We start from the raw sequence: 17,755 nt of genomic DNA on the forward strand, positions 1-17,755 counted from the left end.
GGAAAATTACTCGAGTTTGCACTCCTGAACCTATCTGGTTTAAAGCTCTTATCATTGTATCCATTTACATTCTGACATTTCATTTTCTCCTTTTGTTCACTTATCATCCATTCCATCTTTTAGGACACAGAATCTTTACAAGGCAGATAATTCTAACACTAATATAGTGCTCCTTCATTTATCTTCACAGTGGGAAAAGGAAAGGAAAAATATTTCCAAGCACCCGTTACTTACCACAACATCGTACTCAATGCAGATATAAAGTCTTCAATAACTGGAACAACGGGAGTTTCTACTTTTGGTCAAGTGGATTTGCAAAGGTACTGATTTTCATTTAGGTGAGAGGATCAGAATTTGCTGGAAAATCTTTTAAAACTACCTATGAGTGACAAATTACTTGTGGACTACATTATCCCCAACTTTGTATTCTGTTGTTTCTTGCTCCTCTGAGAATCACTCTCAGGAACCTCAACTACTAAATGAGCGTACGTGGAATACTTCAGGTGGGTTATGGCTGAACAGACTTTAAATGCTAAGGGAACACAGAGGCAGGTACCAATGCCCTCATTTTCTAGATAGCTAAGAATCCCATGTGAACCAATTCACTGTTCCTTGAATCAGCTAAGTAAGAAATGTTGGAGTAATTTAGTCTAAGACAAAAGAAAAGATTCTGTATCCACCATCAGAAACATACAAGCCTATACACAGAGTTCCCAAATTATAAACGACCTACTAATAAAGACCACTCTAACCTTTTCCCCATTCATAATTTATACCCCATGCTTCTTTCACACTCCACCACCATAGTTGTGACGAACTGTTTTAAATAAAAAACAACAACAACAACAAAAATCTCTAAGTTTCTAGGAAAACTGAAATCTAACATGGGACAGGAAGAAGTTGCAATGCCCTGCAAAATGTTCAGGCTCCCCCACAAACATATTTACCTTTACTTGCTTGAAATGTTTGTTGCTTAAAAATCTACTAATTAAGTTAACAAAAGTTGTCTTTTTTCTCTGCTTACATAACAGGTGCTAATAAATATTATTTAAAATGTGAAATATTCATGATTCAAAAATTAAAAATAATATATAAAAGATACATATAAATATATACCAGCAAAAGTCTCATTCCCACCAATTTTCCATCTGTCCAGTTCCGAACATGTTCATTAGTCTCTTATCTTTCTAGAGTTTCTTTATGCAAATTAAAATATATTGTTGTTCCACCAAGTTATCCTAGATGAGACTTGGGCTGAGCTGGCAGGGACTGGTGGGTGCTAGGCCAGAGGACCTGGTATGGCTGTCTCTCACTGGCTTTCTCAAAATGGCCATTGTTCTGAGAAGGCATAAATTTGTACATGTAACCTTGAAACATGAATTCCTGATTTCAGGCTCCATTATGGCGGGGACTCTAATATCCTCACCTGGCCTGTGTGCAGGGGAAGGCTCGGTCCCTCCACAGGAAGAGAAGGCCCAATCTACTGCTTCCTAAGAATGGGCTGGGCACAACCGGTTCTACTGTAACTGCCAAGTGGAGCAACACCTAACTAAAGAATATCAAAGCCCAGAGTGAGAACATTCCTCCCTTTCCAGTTTTCCTCCAATTTCTTCTTCTTTTTTTCTTTTTTATTGAGACAGAGTCTCACTTTGTTGTCAGGCTGAGTGCAGTGGCGTGATCTCAGCTCACTGTAACTTTGCCTTCCATGTTCAAGCAATTCTCCTGCCTCAGCCTCCCCAACAGCTGGGACTATGGGCGCGCGCCACCAGACCCAGCTAATTTTTGTATTTTTAGTAGAGATGGGGTTTCACCATGTTGGGCAGGATGGTCTAAATCTCTTGACCTCGTGATCCACCTGACTCAGCCTCCCAAAATGCTGGGATTATAGGTGTGAGCAACCGCGCCCGGCCCCTCCAACTTCTTATTATGGAGAAAGTCTATGTTTTAATGATGGATTTTTAAAATAGACTTTTTAAGAGCAGTTTTAGGTCTACAGAAAATTAAGCAGAGAGTTCCACATATTTTTCTTCTCTCCTCTGCCCCTGATTTCTGACAAAGAGCTCCTAAAACCCTTGTAAATAAAGATGCTAGGAGACTCTTGTTTCCGTATCTGATCTTTTTTGTTTTGTTCCATTTGGTCATTGACCCTGGTGTTGACACAGGGTCCTTTGTAATTTCTTGAGTGATAAGAGCATGTGAGGCTGGACAAGGTGGCTCACACCTGTAATTCCAGCACTTTGGGAGGTCAAGGCAGGTGGATCACTGGAGGTCAGGAGTTCGAGACCAGCCTGACCAACATGGTGAAACCCCATCTCTACTAAAAATACAAAATCAGCTGGGTGTGGTGCTGCACACATGGGGCATATTCTACATAGAAAAAGAATCAACAATATTATACAGTCACATCATCTGTAAACAAAGACAGCTTTATTTTTCCCTTCCTAATCTGTATATCTTTTATTTCCTATTCTCATCTTATTGCATCAACTAGAACTTCCAGTATGACGCTGGACAGAGTGGTAAGTAGGGACATCCTTGCCCTGTTCCTAGTCTTAGGGGGAAGCATCAGTTTCTCACCATTAAAGATGATGTTAGCTGTAGGTTCTTTCAATAGATGCTGTTTACCAAATTGAGGATGTTTCCCTCTATTCCTAGTTTGCTCCAAGATTTTATGATGTATGGGGTTTGGATTTTGTCAAATGCTTTTTCTGTACCTACTGATATGATCATGTGATTTTTCTTCTTTAGCCTGTTGATGTGATGGATTAATTGGCTTCTAATAGTGACTAGCCCTGCATACCTGGGATAAATTCTACTTGGTTGTGGTGTTAATTATTTTTGCACATTGTTGGATACAATTTGATAGTATTTTGTTGAGGATTTTCTATCTATATTCATGGTCTGTAAAGTCGTCTTTTAAAAATGTAATAGGCTGAGAAATCTCAGAGCTGTCAGTCAGTTACACTTAAGTGGTAATTAATCAGATTATTGTTCTTCTGAAACCTAAAACTCTATCAATTGCAATGAGCCAGAGACATTACTGATCAGAGGGAAGACAAGGAACAATTAAGAAACAAGGTAGGCTTTAGCCTGTTGCAGTATCTCAAAAGCAAAAAGCTGTAATTTATACTACATTCCTCAGTTTTTAAGTTTTAAATCAGAGGAGAAAAAAAGAAATCAGCCCAAGAAGAGGAGGGATATAAGATCTGAGTGGCTGAAATAAATTACTGTTCCCTTAAACTGGTTTTGTGAAATACAATAGCCTTGTCTGAATTTTAACTTAAAGGTAATGCAGTCTAAGCCCCAGGTTCCATAACTTGTATACTGTTTTATAAGTCAAAGATAGTGAGGCTCTGCGGTGGTCAATATTTTCTCTACCCAAGCCCAAGCCTGCTTCACCAACAACTCTTCACACCCCTATACTACCGTTATTTCTACTATGTTGAGTACAAAAAAAAAGAAAAAAGAAAAAAAAAAGAGTATCTTATTTATAAGCTTTTTCTATCAGCAATCTCCAAATTGCCTTTCTTTCTTCTTTTTGTTAGGTAATCTAAACAGCTGAAAACCGAACTCCTTCTGCTGGAATAAATCTGACCTGGCATGTGGATAAGAAATAGGCCAAGGGAAGGCAGCTGGCTGTCCTGTGCCTAAAAGGGGAGAGGAGCTTTAACCTGCAGGCAAAGGGTGTTTGGAAGAGGAATTAGGAAGTCATAACATATCCTTTAGGAACAGCTCTGCTGCTGGAACCTGTGATGTCATCTGCTGTTGGCTTTACATGGCTAAATAGATGCAGAAAGATACCCTCCGAGGGTTCCCCAAAGTAACAGCAATTTAAAAACAGAATATAAAGTATGCTGAGTGGATTTTTACAAATGGTATTCTGTACTTAATGCTGACCAACGAAAGAGGACTGATTTATAATGTGGGAGTGTCAAGAGTTCTTCAGAGAAAGTGAATAGAAATACAGGAAAGGAAAGCTGTGCAGTCTCAAATGTGCTAACCTTGAAGAAAATTTCAAAAAGTTTACAAAAAGTGTAAGAGAAAAAATTAGTATATTCTGATAGCTATAGTTTCTGAAAAGAACTCCACTTGAAAATGAAATAGCTAGAAATATCTGAATAAATTTGTGGTTTTCCAGGAAGCTCAAGTTTTAAGAAGCCACTAACAAAAAAAAGAAAAAGGAGCAGATGAACTAAGTAGGGAATACGCAGAAGTGGTACAAACACAGCCCATGTGTGCCCTCTTCATTCTTCCACTGCTGTCTGTCTGGTCAGATCTTTCCAGGGCCCGCTCAACTCTCCTCCACAAAACCTTCCTTCTCCAATCCTGATTATACTGACCTCTCCCCCTTCCCAACTCTGTGTATTTGGCAATTACTTCCTTGCCTTCCCAGTTCAACTTTCAGTTATGAGACTGCAAGGCCTATGTCACACACATCTTGGGGTCCCCAGAGTGCCTATAGTGCCTCCTAAAGAGCAGATGATAAATAAACATGTGATGATGGAATCAAAGAAGCCAACCAGTGCTTTTAGAAGAAAGGAGGCTAAAGCAGCTATAAAAAAAAAAAAAACACAGATTTTGAGCTTGCACTGTAAATTATACTAATACCCAATCCAATTCAAATCAATTATGTAACAAGTAGAATGAACAGGCACAGTCACCTGAAATTGCAAAAATAGCACAGTACCTGCAGGAGACTTTCTATAGCATGAAAGCCTCGAATTAAATTCAGAGCTCCACATAAAAGACTAAGGATAAATCCTACAATCCCTGACAGAGTTGCTGGTTCCAGTCGCTGGTGAGCTGGAAAATAAAATAAATAGTTAGAAATGAACACCAATACCTCACAAATGAACTTAGGTAAAACAGAAATTCACTGCTCAACTTAAATGGGTCAAACAGATACTTCATAGAATTATTTAACAACATATATTCACAATTAAATACTGTTATAAAATGAAAAATGCTTGACAACATAAAAGCTTCATTTCCCTGAAAAATTAACTTTTCTCTTTTTTTTTTTTTTGAGACAGGGTCACGATCACAGCCCCTTACAAGCCTCAAACTCCAGGGCTCAAGTGACCCTCGTGCCTCAGATTCCCGACTCTCTACGATTACAGGCATGTGCCACTGTGCCTGGCTAATTTTTTCTTTCTTTTTTATTATTATACTTTAAGTTCTAGGTTACATGTGCACAACGTGCAGGTTTGTTACATATGTATACATGTGCCATGTTGGTGTGCTGCACCCATTAACTCGTCATTTACATTAGGTATATCTCCTAATGCTATCCCTCCCCCCCCTCCCCTCCCCACAATAGGACCCGGTGTGTGATGTTCCCCTTCCTGTGTCCAAGTGATCTCATTGTTCAATTTCCACCTATGAGTGAGAACATGCGGTATTTGGTTTTCTGTTCTTGTGATAGTTTGCTGAGAATGATGGTTTCCAGCTGCATCCATGTCCCTACAAAGGACACAAACTCATCCTTTTTTATGACTGCATAGTATTCCATGGTGTATATGTGCCACATTTTCTTAATCCAGTCTGTCACTGATGGACATTTGGGTTGATTCCAAGTCTTTGCTACTGTGAATAGTGCCGCAATAAACATATGTGTGCATGTGTCTTTCTTTTTGTAGAGACAGGGCCTCACTATGTTGTCCAGGCTGGTCTTCAACTCCCAGCCTCAAGTGATCCTCTGGCCTTGGCCTCCCAAAGTGCTGGTATTACAGGCATGAGACATTGCATCTGGCCTTTCTCTACATTTTTAACAAAGACATGTAACTTGCATTTGGGATAGACAGTGCTAAGGAATGCTCACAACTGGCAGCAAATCATTTAGAAAAAACTTACTGCATAAATATGTCTACTATTTGCAAGTAGGTGCAAGTATTTGTAAAGGTGACTTTGCTTGGAAATTCATCGAATAATCCTACTTTTGCTGAAAATGCTTAGGAAACATTTTTAAGTACAAACATAGCTTACTTTTAAACAAAACTTTCCCTTATCTGGGTTCTAGGGTTATATCACTGGATATGTGTGAAAGCTCATATATAATCAGCAATCTGAACTCCAAAACAGAATAGTCTTATAGCTATAAAGTTCCTGGTCCTCTGAATAACACTGGAAGGTAAAAATGATAAAACACCAGCTGAAGAAGTGACCATTTTATTTTCACAAATACATTCCCTTATCTTCCAGGGCTTTAGCAGCATAAGAGTTATACAATAGCTTCCCTTCATCATCATCTTACGCTTAATAGAATTAACAACAGGGTCTACATGAAAACACAAAACTAAATACATAATCATCTAGACCTCAAACAGGAGACAGAGGGAAAGAGAAGACAAAAGAATCACATTTAGAGTATTTTATTTAAATCACTGAAGTGTAAACGCCCTAACAATTAAGTTAATGAGGTGGAATATTAATATAAGGGCGGGCTTAAATCTCTGCAACTTATATTCAGCCATTACAGCAGAACATCTTCCCTAAACGGTTACAAAAACACAAGAATCCACATATCACAAAAAAGTATTTATTCCCCTAGTTCAGCAGAAAGTGCTTAAATAACATTTTCTTAAACTTCTTTGGTGCCCAAGCTGCCTGCTCTCAATTTCCTTGAGATTTTACTATGACAATAGAAAATTAAATGTCTCTATTCAACATTGCTTCCAAGTGTTATATCAGTAAAGAAAAAAAAAATTTCACAATTTAAAAATCTATCTAATTGGTCTATACATTAATTATGTTTTGCAGCCTCCCTCCCCACCCCTTTTCAGTAGTGAGTAAGGGAGAACTGGCCTGTACTAAAAAAGGAAATTCTTAATATAGGTCTCAAGAATAAAACCACCTGGCAACTGAATAGGTTACATAAATCACACCCCAAAGTATATAAAACAAGTTTACCTTACCAAAAACCTCAAATAATATTCTGTATTATAACTAAAAAAACCTTAGCTTTTTAAGTCAAGTAAGGTGTAGCCATTATTCAATGGAAAAATATTACCATTTTAGTGTATTGATGAATACCTATTTAAGAAATAAAAAATACATATATGTAAATTAAATATTTCTTAAATTTCTAACATTTGCCTCTTAGCCTCAGAACACTTTTTATAATGATAGTATACCACTTATAAATTATTTCAAAATGACCAAAAATATTTAAAGGCATAAAAGCCTTTAAAAAGCATAAGCCTCCTTTAACAAGAACACAGTACACCTTTGATGAAGGACAGGCTGGCGTTGTGCCAAATCACTGTGGGGAAGAAATTCTAGAGATTCCCCCACTTCCACCCCCACCCACTTCCCAGGTTCTGTGGCTTGTACCTTGAGAAGTTATCAAGAGAATACTTCATCTGCCCACAATATAAGAAGGTGACACTCCTTAAGAATAATTTCTCATTTTAACAAACTGAACTAGATATTAACCACATTTTAATGTATTAGCTATTTATGCTATTTTTTTTTACTTCAGTAAAACAGATTTTAGATCCACTATTATCCAGAGATGCTTAATTTGGCACTATTCTAGGTACTATAATATTTGGTGTACAGTATTTGTAACAGTAACAAATGAGAGCCAGTGTAGAAAAACAATAATTTTGCTGAATCCAAAGCAGTGTCACCTGGTCAGTTTTTGTTTTGTTTTGCTTTTGTTATTATTGCCTTCTGCTACAATGTCTTTTCTTTAGTCTTCTTGAACCCAAGGATGGCATGTTGATAACAAAATTCAATGTTTCTGAAAATGTACCAATGGTTTATGGAGACTCTGCAAAAGTTCCTAAAGAAGTAAGAATAAATCCCTTGGAAACAAAGGGCTATTGGTTTCAGTAAATTAATATATTTATTCGGTAAATACTTTCTGGCCTGGTTCTGTGTAAGATGCTATGCTTTAGAAGATACAAAAATTGAATTACATGTTCCATCCTCAAGGCACTTCTAGTCTTTTATAAAAGAGATAAAACAGATAAGTATATGAAGGTAATAAGCATTCTAAGCTAAAAGAGGCAAGGAATGATGAAGTTGAAAGATAAAGGGGAGGGTGGTGACTAGAACCACGAAAGATCTTTGAAGATAGATAAAATGTAGTCAGGTACAAAGGAGAAGAAATGCATTCCATGCAGAGAAAAGAACGTGAATGTGATGGAGATGGAAATGGGAGAAACAAATAACAAAAGCATCAACTACTACTACTACTACTACCAACAGTGACTGCTCTCAACACTATATACTTGGTCTCACTTTATCCTTCCAACAACCCAATGCAGTAGGCACTATAATTATCCTGCTCCCCTTCCCCAGAATAGGAAACGTTTAGGGACATTAAATAATTTGCTCAAGGGCACAAAGTAAGTACATGAACTGGATTTAGATGCTTCTGGAATTCATGTTCTCAGCCATTCTGCTATAGGGCATTGCTAGTGGTTTGGTTTGGTTCAAAGCGATGTTTGTGAAAAGTGGGGAGAAATAAGGTCAGAAAGGGAGGTGGACACAAATTGATAGATAGTATACAATTCTAGGCTAAGAATTATGGAAAATTAGACAATGCGGAACCACTGAAGAACAAGAGTCTCATATGATGAAGGTTATACTTAAAGAATATTAATCTATTAATGGGTTGTAAAGAGATCAAAAGTAAGGGAGGGAGAAATAATATTTTTCTGAGTACCTTCTCACTAACCACACATTGTCCCATTTACCCTTCAGAACTGCATACTTCATTGATGAGGTAGAAATGACTAACTTCTCTGTGACTGAACTGGAATGACTAATTTTTCTGTGCCTAAACTTTCTCATCTGTAAAGTAAGATTAAATAAGTTTCTATAAGTCAGACAGCCAGAAGGACCATCTTCACAATTAGCACTTAGGTCTATCTGACTGCAGAGCCCATGCTCTTTCTACAATTCTACATTAGGAAGTTTGTGGGAGAGTCACTGCAAAAGACTGACTGAAATCAGGGCCTGAATCAGAATAGTCACAGTAGAAATGGGAATCTGAGTGCTTGGGAGTTCATTAAATAATAAAGCTAAAATTAAATAATAAAAAAAAGAAATGGGGAAAAATAAAGAAATGAGATGTCATGGAGGTTAAAATTATTAGACTTGGCAACTAATTAGATGTGGCAAACAGAAGGGGAAAAAATTCAAAGAAATGTTGAGGTTTTACCTCTAGGTGATCGGAAAGATGAGGGTACTTAGCAACAGATCCACAGGAAGAAACTTAAGTTCGATAAAAAATGGGGACATTTTAAACATCATATTTGAGGTGATGGTGGGCCATGTTTAACAAGCAACTGAAGAATGGAATAGCAGTAGAGTTGGAAAAGCAGAAGAGGTGTGCAGCTGAAGGGAAAGGTTTAAATGAGGATCAAGGAAAGAAGCAGGCCAAGGGAAATCCTTGGTAAACACTGTCAGAAGGGATGGAAGAAGAGTCAGGCAAGGCAGATGCAGGAGAATCAAGAGAAACCTAGGAAGGAGAGACCATCAAGAAGAAACACATGGCTAACAGTGGCTATAGATAGGCCACAAAAATCTGACCTTAAGGTAAAAAGTATTAGACTTACTGACCAGGAGATGCTAGTTAATTCTCCTTTAAAAAAAAAAAAAAAATCAGAAAAGTGGTTGCGGGCTTTTTAGAGCTCACAAATAAGTGACAACATGCAATGTTTGTCTTTCTGTGCCTGGCTTATTTCACTTAAAGATCTCCAGTTCCCTCTATGCTGTTGCAAATGACTGGATCTCATCATTTTTACGGCTGAATAGTACTCCACTGTATACATGAACCACATTTTCCTTACCAAATTCAGATTGCAAGAGATTGAACAACTGGTGATGTTAAGAGGTGGAAGCATTAAGTGAATACTACTGAAGTTAAAGGAGAGAAAAACAGGATGAAAGCTTAACAGAGATAACAGGATTGAGAAAATAATTCTTTTTTCTCCTACAATGTCAGAGGGAGGGAGGCAGACTTGAACACATACATAGGTGGAATGAAAGAATTTAGTGAAGATGAAATAGAAGAATCAAGAAAAAGGAAAAATAATTGATGAAGCAAAGTCCCAGAATAGTCCTATGAGGATTCAAAGAGACAGTACCTTTAGAAATCTCAAAGATGCCCAAAATGCCTAGGGAAACAGTCTGTGGAAGATAAGAGAGAAATTTCAGGTCAGTTCCATCTAAATGAGCCTAATTTATTACTGAAGTATGACCGAATGAGACTAACAGTCTGGCACAAAAACACACTATTCTTTTCATCAGTGAAGCCCTTCTTTATCATCACCATCTATAAAAATCATGCATATCCTTCAAGGCTCCAAGATCTGAAAGTGTCTTCCTTCTTACCTCTTTTGGAGCATGTATCACATTCTACTATGTGTTTTACTTATTGGATTGTATTTCCCTTTCCCATTCTGAGTACGGTTAATGTGTTTACTATATTTCTAAAAAGTGCCTCCACAAAATTTAGCATAATACTTTAGAGAAAAAAATGATAAATACCTGTTGGATTATGAGGGGTGGGGGGGTGTATGTGTGTGTAAGAAAGAGAGATTAGTAAATCTATTTGGCTTGTGGGCACTAGCCAAAACAGAGCAGCATTTTCAGGCAACTGACAAATTATCTAGAAAATGATAAAAGAGATTAAAAATATACAAGTGTCAGAGAAACTGACAGAAGTGTTTCTATCAGTTTAAACCCTAAATTTAGGGTTTTATGAAGTTTTCTTTTTTAAAGCACAACATAAAAGTAAAAAGACTAACAACACTAAATATTGGTGAAGATGTGGAGTAATCAAAATGCTTATAAATTGCTTTTTGGGAATAAAATGGTACAACTACTTCAGAAAACTGGCAGTTTCTTAGAGTTAAACAGGCAACCTTTTGACCTATCAATTCCACTCCTAATATTTACTCAAGGGAAATGAAAATACATGTCAACAAAAGGATGAATGTTCATAGTAGCTTTATGTACAATAATAAAAACTGAAGTTTATGTCCATCAGCAAGAGAATAAACAAACAAATTGTGGTACATTCATACAATGGAATACTGCCCAGGAATAAAAAGGAACAAATTACTGAGACAGGCAACATGTATGTATAACATTTTGCTGTGCAAAAGAAGCTGAACACAATGGTCATATAATGTAGTCTTTTTTTATATAAAGTTCTAGAACAAAATAAAGTTCCAGTGGAAAAAAATAAAAACAGTGGTTGTCTAGAGGATGGTGGAAATTGACTGAAAAGGGACACAAAGAAACTTTATGGGGGAGATGGAAATGTCCTATATTGTGATAAGGGCGTTTATTAATCATGTCTTTTTATTCTGTATTTTTGATGCTTTGACCTCTCGGGCCTTGCTAGCCCTGGAAGAACTGCCTCTCCCAGGGATAGCTAATTCCTAGGGATGGCAAACAACTCGCCTGAGTCCACCTTTCATATGCATTCCAATCAATCCAGACTCACGCTACCAACCAACTCTTCTACAAGGCTCTCATCACACCCAGGGCTATTTCCCTATCCCAATCATCCCAGGGCCAGGTATCAGACAATTAGAGATAGAACCTATGCCCCAGAGTCCATTGAAATTATTCAAACTAGCCAATCTTAAAACCTCCTTACCCTGCCTCACCCATTCCTTACCACCAAAGCCACAATAAAAGTTCTTGCCCACATTTTCCTCCTGACCCACATCAGTACATCCTTGTGTGCTCCCTTCTCTAGGGATCAGTGAGTATAACAAACTATCTTTTTTTATGATAGTCATCTCTTCCTCACCATACCTGAGTAATAATGAAACATATACTTTAAAACGGGGTGGACATAGCAAAGATTTGTGCATTTTAATATATGTAAATCTCCCTTAAGAAAAAAATGTAGAAATAAATTACTGAGTGGATGAGTGGGGAGCAGGTAGAAGTACAGATGAAAAAAGAATGGCAAAATGTTGATATAGTTGGTATAGTTGGGTACATGAGAGTTAATCATACCATTCTGTTTATTTATACTATTCTGTTTACTTTGAAATTTTCCATAATAAGCAGTTTTAAAAGAAGTAAAAGCAGAACACAGTACCCTTCATTTCACATTTTAAAACCATGAACAACATCTGTAGACTTCAGAACATGATAAGTATGGCAAGATAAAAACACTCATGCCAGACTGTGGGGAGAGGATCAAAAGACCGGAAAGAGAAAAAAGTTAAGAAATACAAAAAAGATATTGAGAGTAAGGTACTGTAACAGAGGGAGGAAAAGCCTGAAAAATGATGTTTATCAAGTAACTATTAACCAGATTCTAAAATAAACTGAATAGTTTTATTTAGAAGTTCCAAAACATAAACATATATTTTAACTTGGGGACTATAAAAAATATTATGTAGGCTTGGTCTGAATTAAAAGTATATTTAAAGTTATATTAAAAAAAGTTCTAGGCTGGGCGCGGTGGTGAACGCCTGCAATCCTAGCACTTTGGGAGGCCAAGGTTGGCAGATCATGAGGTCGGGAGTTAGAGACCAGATGTGGCCAACATGGTGAAACCCTGTCTCTACTAAAAATACAAAAATTAGCCAGGCATGGTGGCATGCTCCTGTAATCCCAGCTACTCGGGAGGCTGAGGCAGAAGAATTGCTTGAACCTGGGAGGTGGAGGTTGCAGCGGGCCGAGATTGCGCCACTGCACTCAAGCCTGCTGGGCGACAGAGCAAGACTCCCATCTCAAAAATAAAACTAAAGTTAAGTTCTACTTGTGAGTTGCTTTCAAAACTTTTTTTTTTGAGACAAGGTCTCACTCTGTCACCCAGGCTGGAGTATAGTGGCTTGATCAAGGCTCACTGCAGCCTCAACCTCTCAGGCTCAAGCAATCCTCTTGCCTCAGCCTTTCTAGTAGCTGGGACTACAGTCACGTGCCACCACGCCTAGCTAATCTTTTAATTTTTTGTAGAAACAGGGTCTTGCTTTGTTATCCAGGCTGGTCTCAAACTCTTAAGCTCAAGCCATCCTCCCACCCTGACCTCCTCAAGTGCTGGGATTACAGGCATGAACCGCTGCACCTGGCCCCTCTTCCTTAAAACAGTAACAAATACCAGACTCTCCCCATTTTCCAAGTGTCTAACGTTTGGTGATCCAGGATGTTACTGCAGGTCAGGGTGGGGACTTATGGAAGTCAGGTGATACATGGAGTTTCTAATAGAGTCCACATCCTGGTGAGTCAGGTTGGACCCCCACCCCTAATTTAGGTTATATTCCTGAATCCTTAGTGTATATTAATGAACAGATATCTTTTGCAATACTGACTCTCAGACCCATGGAGTTAGAGAAGGAAGAGCCAATGGAAGTTTTGGAGCTCCCCCAACCCAAATATCATCAAGGTAATTACAGCGATCAGTGCCACCATCCAAGGCTTAAAAGACATATAGGTAGCAATTCCTATTATATTCCCATTTAACTCTCCAGTATGTCTCCCAAATGGATGTGTCTTGGAGGATGACAGTAGACTATTGTAGGTTTCAACTGCATGTGCTTTTCCAAATGCAGTCTTCTTATAGAACAAAACAATTCATTCTCTGATCTGTAGGTACTCATTTGGTAACACATTTTTCTCTATCCTGATAAACAGAGAAAAATCAGAAGCATTGTACTTTTATCTGATAAAGATATCAGTATATTTACCATACTGTCACAAGGTTATGTCAACTCTGTGCCAGAGATTAGCAGACAGCACAGGTTGGCAAACTATGACCCACAGACTAAATTTAGCTCACCACCTATTTTTGTAAATAAAGTTTTATTGCCTCACAGCCTCACTCATTCTTTTATGTAACACCTATGGCTACTTTCATGTGTTATACCAGCAGAGGCCATATGACCAGCAAAACCTAGAGACTGAATGTTTTCGCTGCTAATATCAGGATCAGGAAAAATACACGGATATCTATTCTTGCCACTGCATTCTTTGAGGATATTTTTGTAAAGCACAGAATTCTACATTTGCAGTTATTTTCTTTTATCCTTTCAAAGTTATCATTAAGCTGTCTTCTGGCTTCCATTGTTTCTATCAGATCGTGCGTGCGTGTGTGTGTGTGTGTGTGCATGTGCGCGCGCGCGCGTTTCTGATGATCTTTGCTCATGTAGTGTAGTCTCTTAAGGTGCTTAATTATCTATGATTGTTCGCTAAACATTTTATTTTCAAAATCTTGTTGTAGACATAATTTGAAGCTTATGACACTATCTTCTTCCAAGGAAGATATTTGATTGCTTCTGCCAGGACCTTTGGAGAATTAGCACAGTGGAATCACCTCACTCCAATTTTAGAGAACAGTATGATTCAAAACTAAGCTCACCCATATTCCTAGGGTGCAAAAAATCTGAGGTCATAAACCAAAGCTGGAGAGATGCTCATAAGGTTCACCATCTTGGCAGACCCTGTTCTGTAATCTGTCAACTGCTCTCTCCAAAATGGGTAAAAGCACCAAAGGAAAAAGTAGCTCTGAACACTGAGCTCATCTCCCTGGGCCTCCATCCTCCTCTGTATCCCACTAATTCTTAGAAATCTTGTTGGATCTCCAGAGATATCAGGAAGATTATATAGGATTAAATTCTATATTAGATGAGACACATATATTCTATGGAATATATACATTTCATTGAGCTTTTCTACATGTACTCAGTGGGACTGGTGATCTGAATTACCTACTCCATCACTACTAGAACTGGAAGTCTTCAAAGTAATAATTGAATTTATTAGTGATTTTAAAAATTGAAATATAATCCATATTCAATAAAATTCATACTTTTAAAATACACAATTCAGGAGTTTTTCGTATACTCACAGAGTTGTACAACAATTGTAAATACCTAATTCCATATTTTCATCACCCCCAAAAGAAGCCTTGTACCTATTAGTAGTAGTCACTGCCTATTTCCCTCCATTCCTCTAGCTCCTGTCTCTCCGGATTTGCCTATTCTGGACATTTCATATAAAGAGAATGATTAATATGTGACCTTTGTATGATTGACTTCTTTCATTTAGCATAATGTTTTTAAGATTCATAGATGTTGTTTTATATATATCAGTACTTTATTCCCTTTTATGGCTGAATAATAATACACTATATGGATATATAACATTTTATTTATCCACTCATCAGTTGATGGACAGTTGGGTGTCCACACTTTTTGGCTTTGAATAATGCTGCTATTCATGAATTATTTTGCATAATACTATATTCATACACACATTTTTGTGAGGACATATGTTTGCATTTCTCTGGGGTATAACTAAGAGTAGAATTGCTGGACTATACGGTAACTCTTTTTAACTTTTTGAGGAACTTCCAAACTGTTTTCCAAAGTGATTGCATAATTTTACAACCCCACTGGCAAAGTATAGGGGTTCCAATTTCTCTATATCCTCATCCACGCTTGTTACTGTCTATCTTTTTAATTTTAGCTATCCTAATAGGTATGAAGTGGCATCTCCTTGTAACTTTGCTTTGTATTTCCCTAATGACTATGATGTAACAATTTCATGTGTTAATTGTCCAGTTGTACAAATTCTTTACAAAAATGCCTAGTTCAATCCTTTCTCCATTTTTTTTTTTTTTTTTTTTTTTTTTTTTTTTGAGACGGAGTCTCGCTCTGTCGCCCAGGCTGGAGTGCAGTGGCCGGATCTCAGCTCACTGCAAGCTCCACTTCCTGGGTTTATGCCATTCTCCTGCCTCAGCCTCCCGAGTAGCTGGGACTACAGGCGCCCGCCACCACGCCCGGCTAATTTTTTGTATTTTTAGTAGAGACGGGATTTCACTATGTTAGCCAGGATGGTCTCGATCTCCTGACCTTGTGATCCGCCCATCTCGGCCTCCCAAAGTGCTGGGATTACAGGCTTGAGCCACCGTGCCTGGCCCCTTTCTCCATTTTTAAACTGGACTATGTCTTTTTATTGTTTAGTTGTAAGAGGTACTTACATATTTTAGATACTAGTTCCTCATCAGACATATGATTTACAAGTATTTTCTCCCATTCTGTGGGTTGCCTTTTCACTTTCTTAATAGTGTTATTTGAAGAACAACGTTTTCAATTTTGAATTGGGTGAAGTAGTACACACCTGTAATCCAGACTACTCTAGAGGCTGAGGTGGGAGGACTGTTTTGAGCCCACAAGCATGAGACCAGCCTGGGCAACATTGTAAGAACTTATCTCCAAAAAAGTTTTTAGTTTTGATGATGTCCACCTTGCCCATTTTTTTCTTTTGTTTTTTGAGACAAGGTCTGGCTGTTGCCCAGGCTGGACTGCATTGGTGCGATCTTAGCTCACTGCAACTTCCACCTCCTAGCCTCAAGCCGTCCTCCGACCTCAGCCTCCTAAGTAGCTGGGACTACAGGCGTGCACCACTATGCCTGGATAATTTTTGTATTTTTTGTAGAGACGAGGTTTCAACATGTTGCCCATGCTGGTCTTGAACTCATGGGCCCAAGTGATCTGCCCGTGTTGGCCTCCCAAAGTGCTGGGATTACAAGTGCGAGCCACTGTGCCTGGTGTATTTTTTCTTTTTTCATTGTGATTTTGGTGTCAAGTCTTAAAAACCTAATACAAGACTATACAAAGATTTATATGTATGTTTTCTCCTAAGAGTTGTATAGTTTTGTTGTTAATTTTAAGGATACATTTTAATTAATCTATATTTTTTTTTAGGTAGGGGTCCAACTTCATTCTTTTGCATGTGGCTACCTAATTGTCCTAGCACCATTTGTCTAAAAGACTATTATTTCACCATTGTCTTGGCATCACTGTCGAAAATTAAATAACCATAATGTGTTTACTTCTGTACTCTCAATTCTACTCCATTGATCTATGTATCTATCCTTAAACTAGAACCACAGTCATGACAATTGCAGGTTGGTAGTATGTTTGAAAGTGTGAGTCCTCCAACTTTGTACTTTTCCAAGATTTTCCAAGATTATTTTGGCTATGCTCCATCCTTTGCATTTCCATATGAATTCTAGGATCATCTTGTCAATTTCTACAAAAAAAAGCTGGGATTTTTATAGACAATGTGCTGAATCTCTCTATCAATTTGGGAAGTACAACCGTTTAAACAATACTGTTTTTCAATCCATGAACATGAGACTACTTGTCATTAATTTAGGTCTTGTTTAATTTCTTTCAATGATGTTTTATAGTTTTCAGTATATAGGATTTTCTTAATTTCATTTTCAGATTGTTCATTGCTAGTATATAGAATACCATTGTTTTTTATATTAATCTTGTATCCCACAACCTCACTGAACTCATTTATTAGTTCTCATAGTTTTTCAGTGGATTCCTTAGAATGTTCTATATGAAAGATTATGTCATATGTGAATAGAATTATTTTATTTCTTCCTTTGCAATCTACATGCCTTTTCATTTATTGTCCTTGTCCAATGGCCAGCTGTGGCTTGAACTTCCAGTATAATGTTGAGTAGAAGTAGTGTAAGCAGACATCTTTGTCTTCTCCCTGGATCTTAGGAAAAAGCATCCTGTCTTTCACCATCAAGTATAATGTTAGTTGTGGGTTTTCCATAAGTGACCTTTATCAAGTTGAGGAAGTTCCCTTCTATTCTTTTTTTTTTTTTTTTGCCATGAAAGGCTGTTGAATTTTGTCAAATGCTTTCTCTGTATGTATTGAGATAATCACGTGTTTTTTTTAATTTCTTATCAATATACTACATTAACTGATTTTTAGATGTTAAAGCAAACTTGCACACCTGGGATAA

At 37.6% G+C, this 17,755-nt stretch overlaps 1 protein-coding gene across 7 annotated transcripts in view; it reads right to left on the reverse strand.

Annotated features, from left to right (window-relative positions):
- Positions 1–17,755, reverse strand: part of LOC105470271 (SEC22 homolog A, vesicle trafficking protein) — a 71,531-nt gene that overhangs the window by 21,937 nt on the left and 31,839 nt on the right. For all 7 annotated transcript variants that reach the window (XM_011722076.2, XM_071092347.1, XM_011722081.3 and 4 more), the window contains exon 6: positions 4,688–4,803. In XM_011722076.2, the coding sequence (XP_011720378.1) occupies positions 4,688–4,803 (116 nt within the window). The remainder of the gene's footprint in view (positions 1–4,687; positions 4,804–17,755) is intronic.

Source organism: Macaca nemestrina, chromosome 2, assembly GCF_043159975.1.
Source record: "Macaca nemestrina isolate mMacNem1 chromosome 2, mMacNem.hap1, whole genome shotgun sequence".
Classification (NCBI taxonomy): domain Eukaryota; kingdom Metazoa; phylum Chordata; class Mammalia; order Primates; family Cercopithecidae; genus Macaca; species Macaca nemestrina.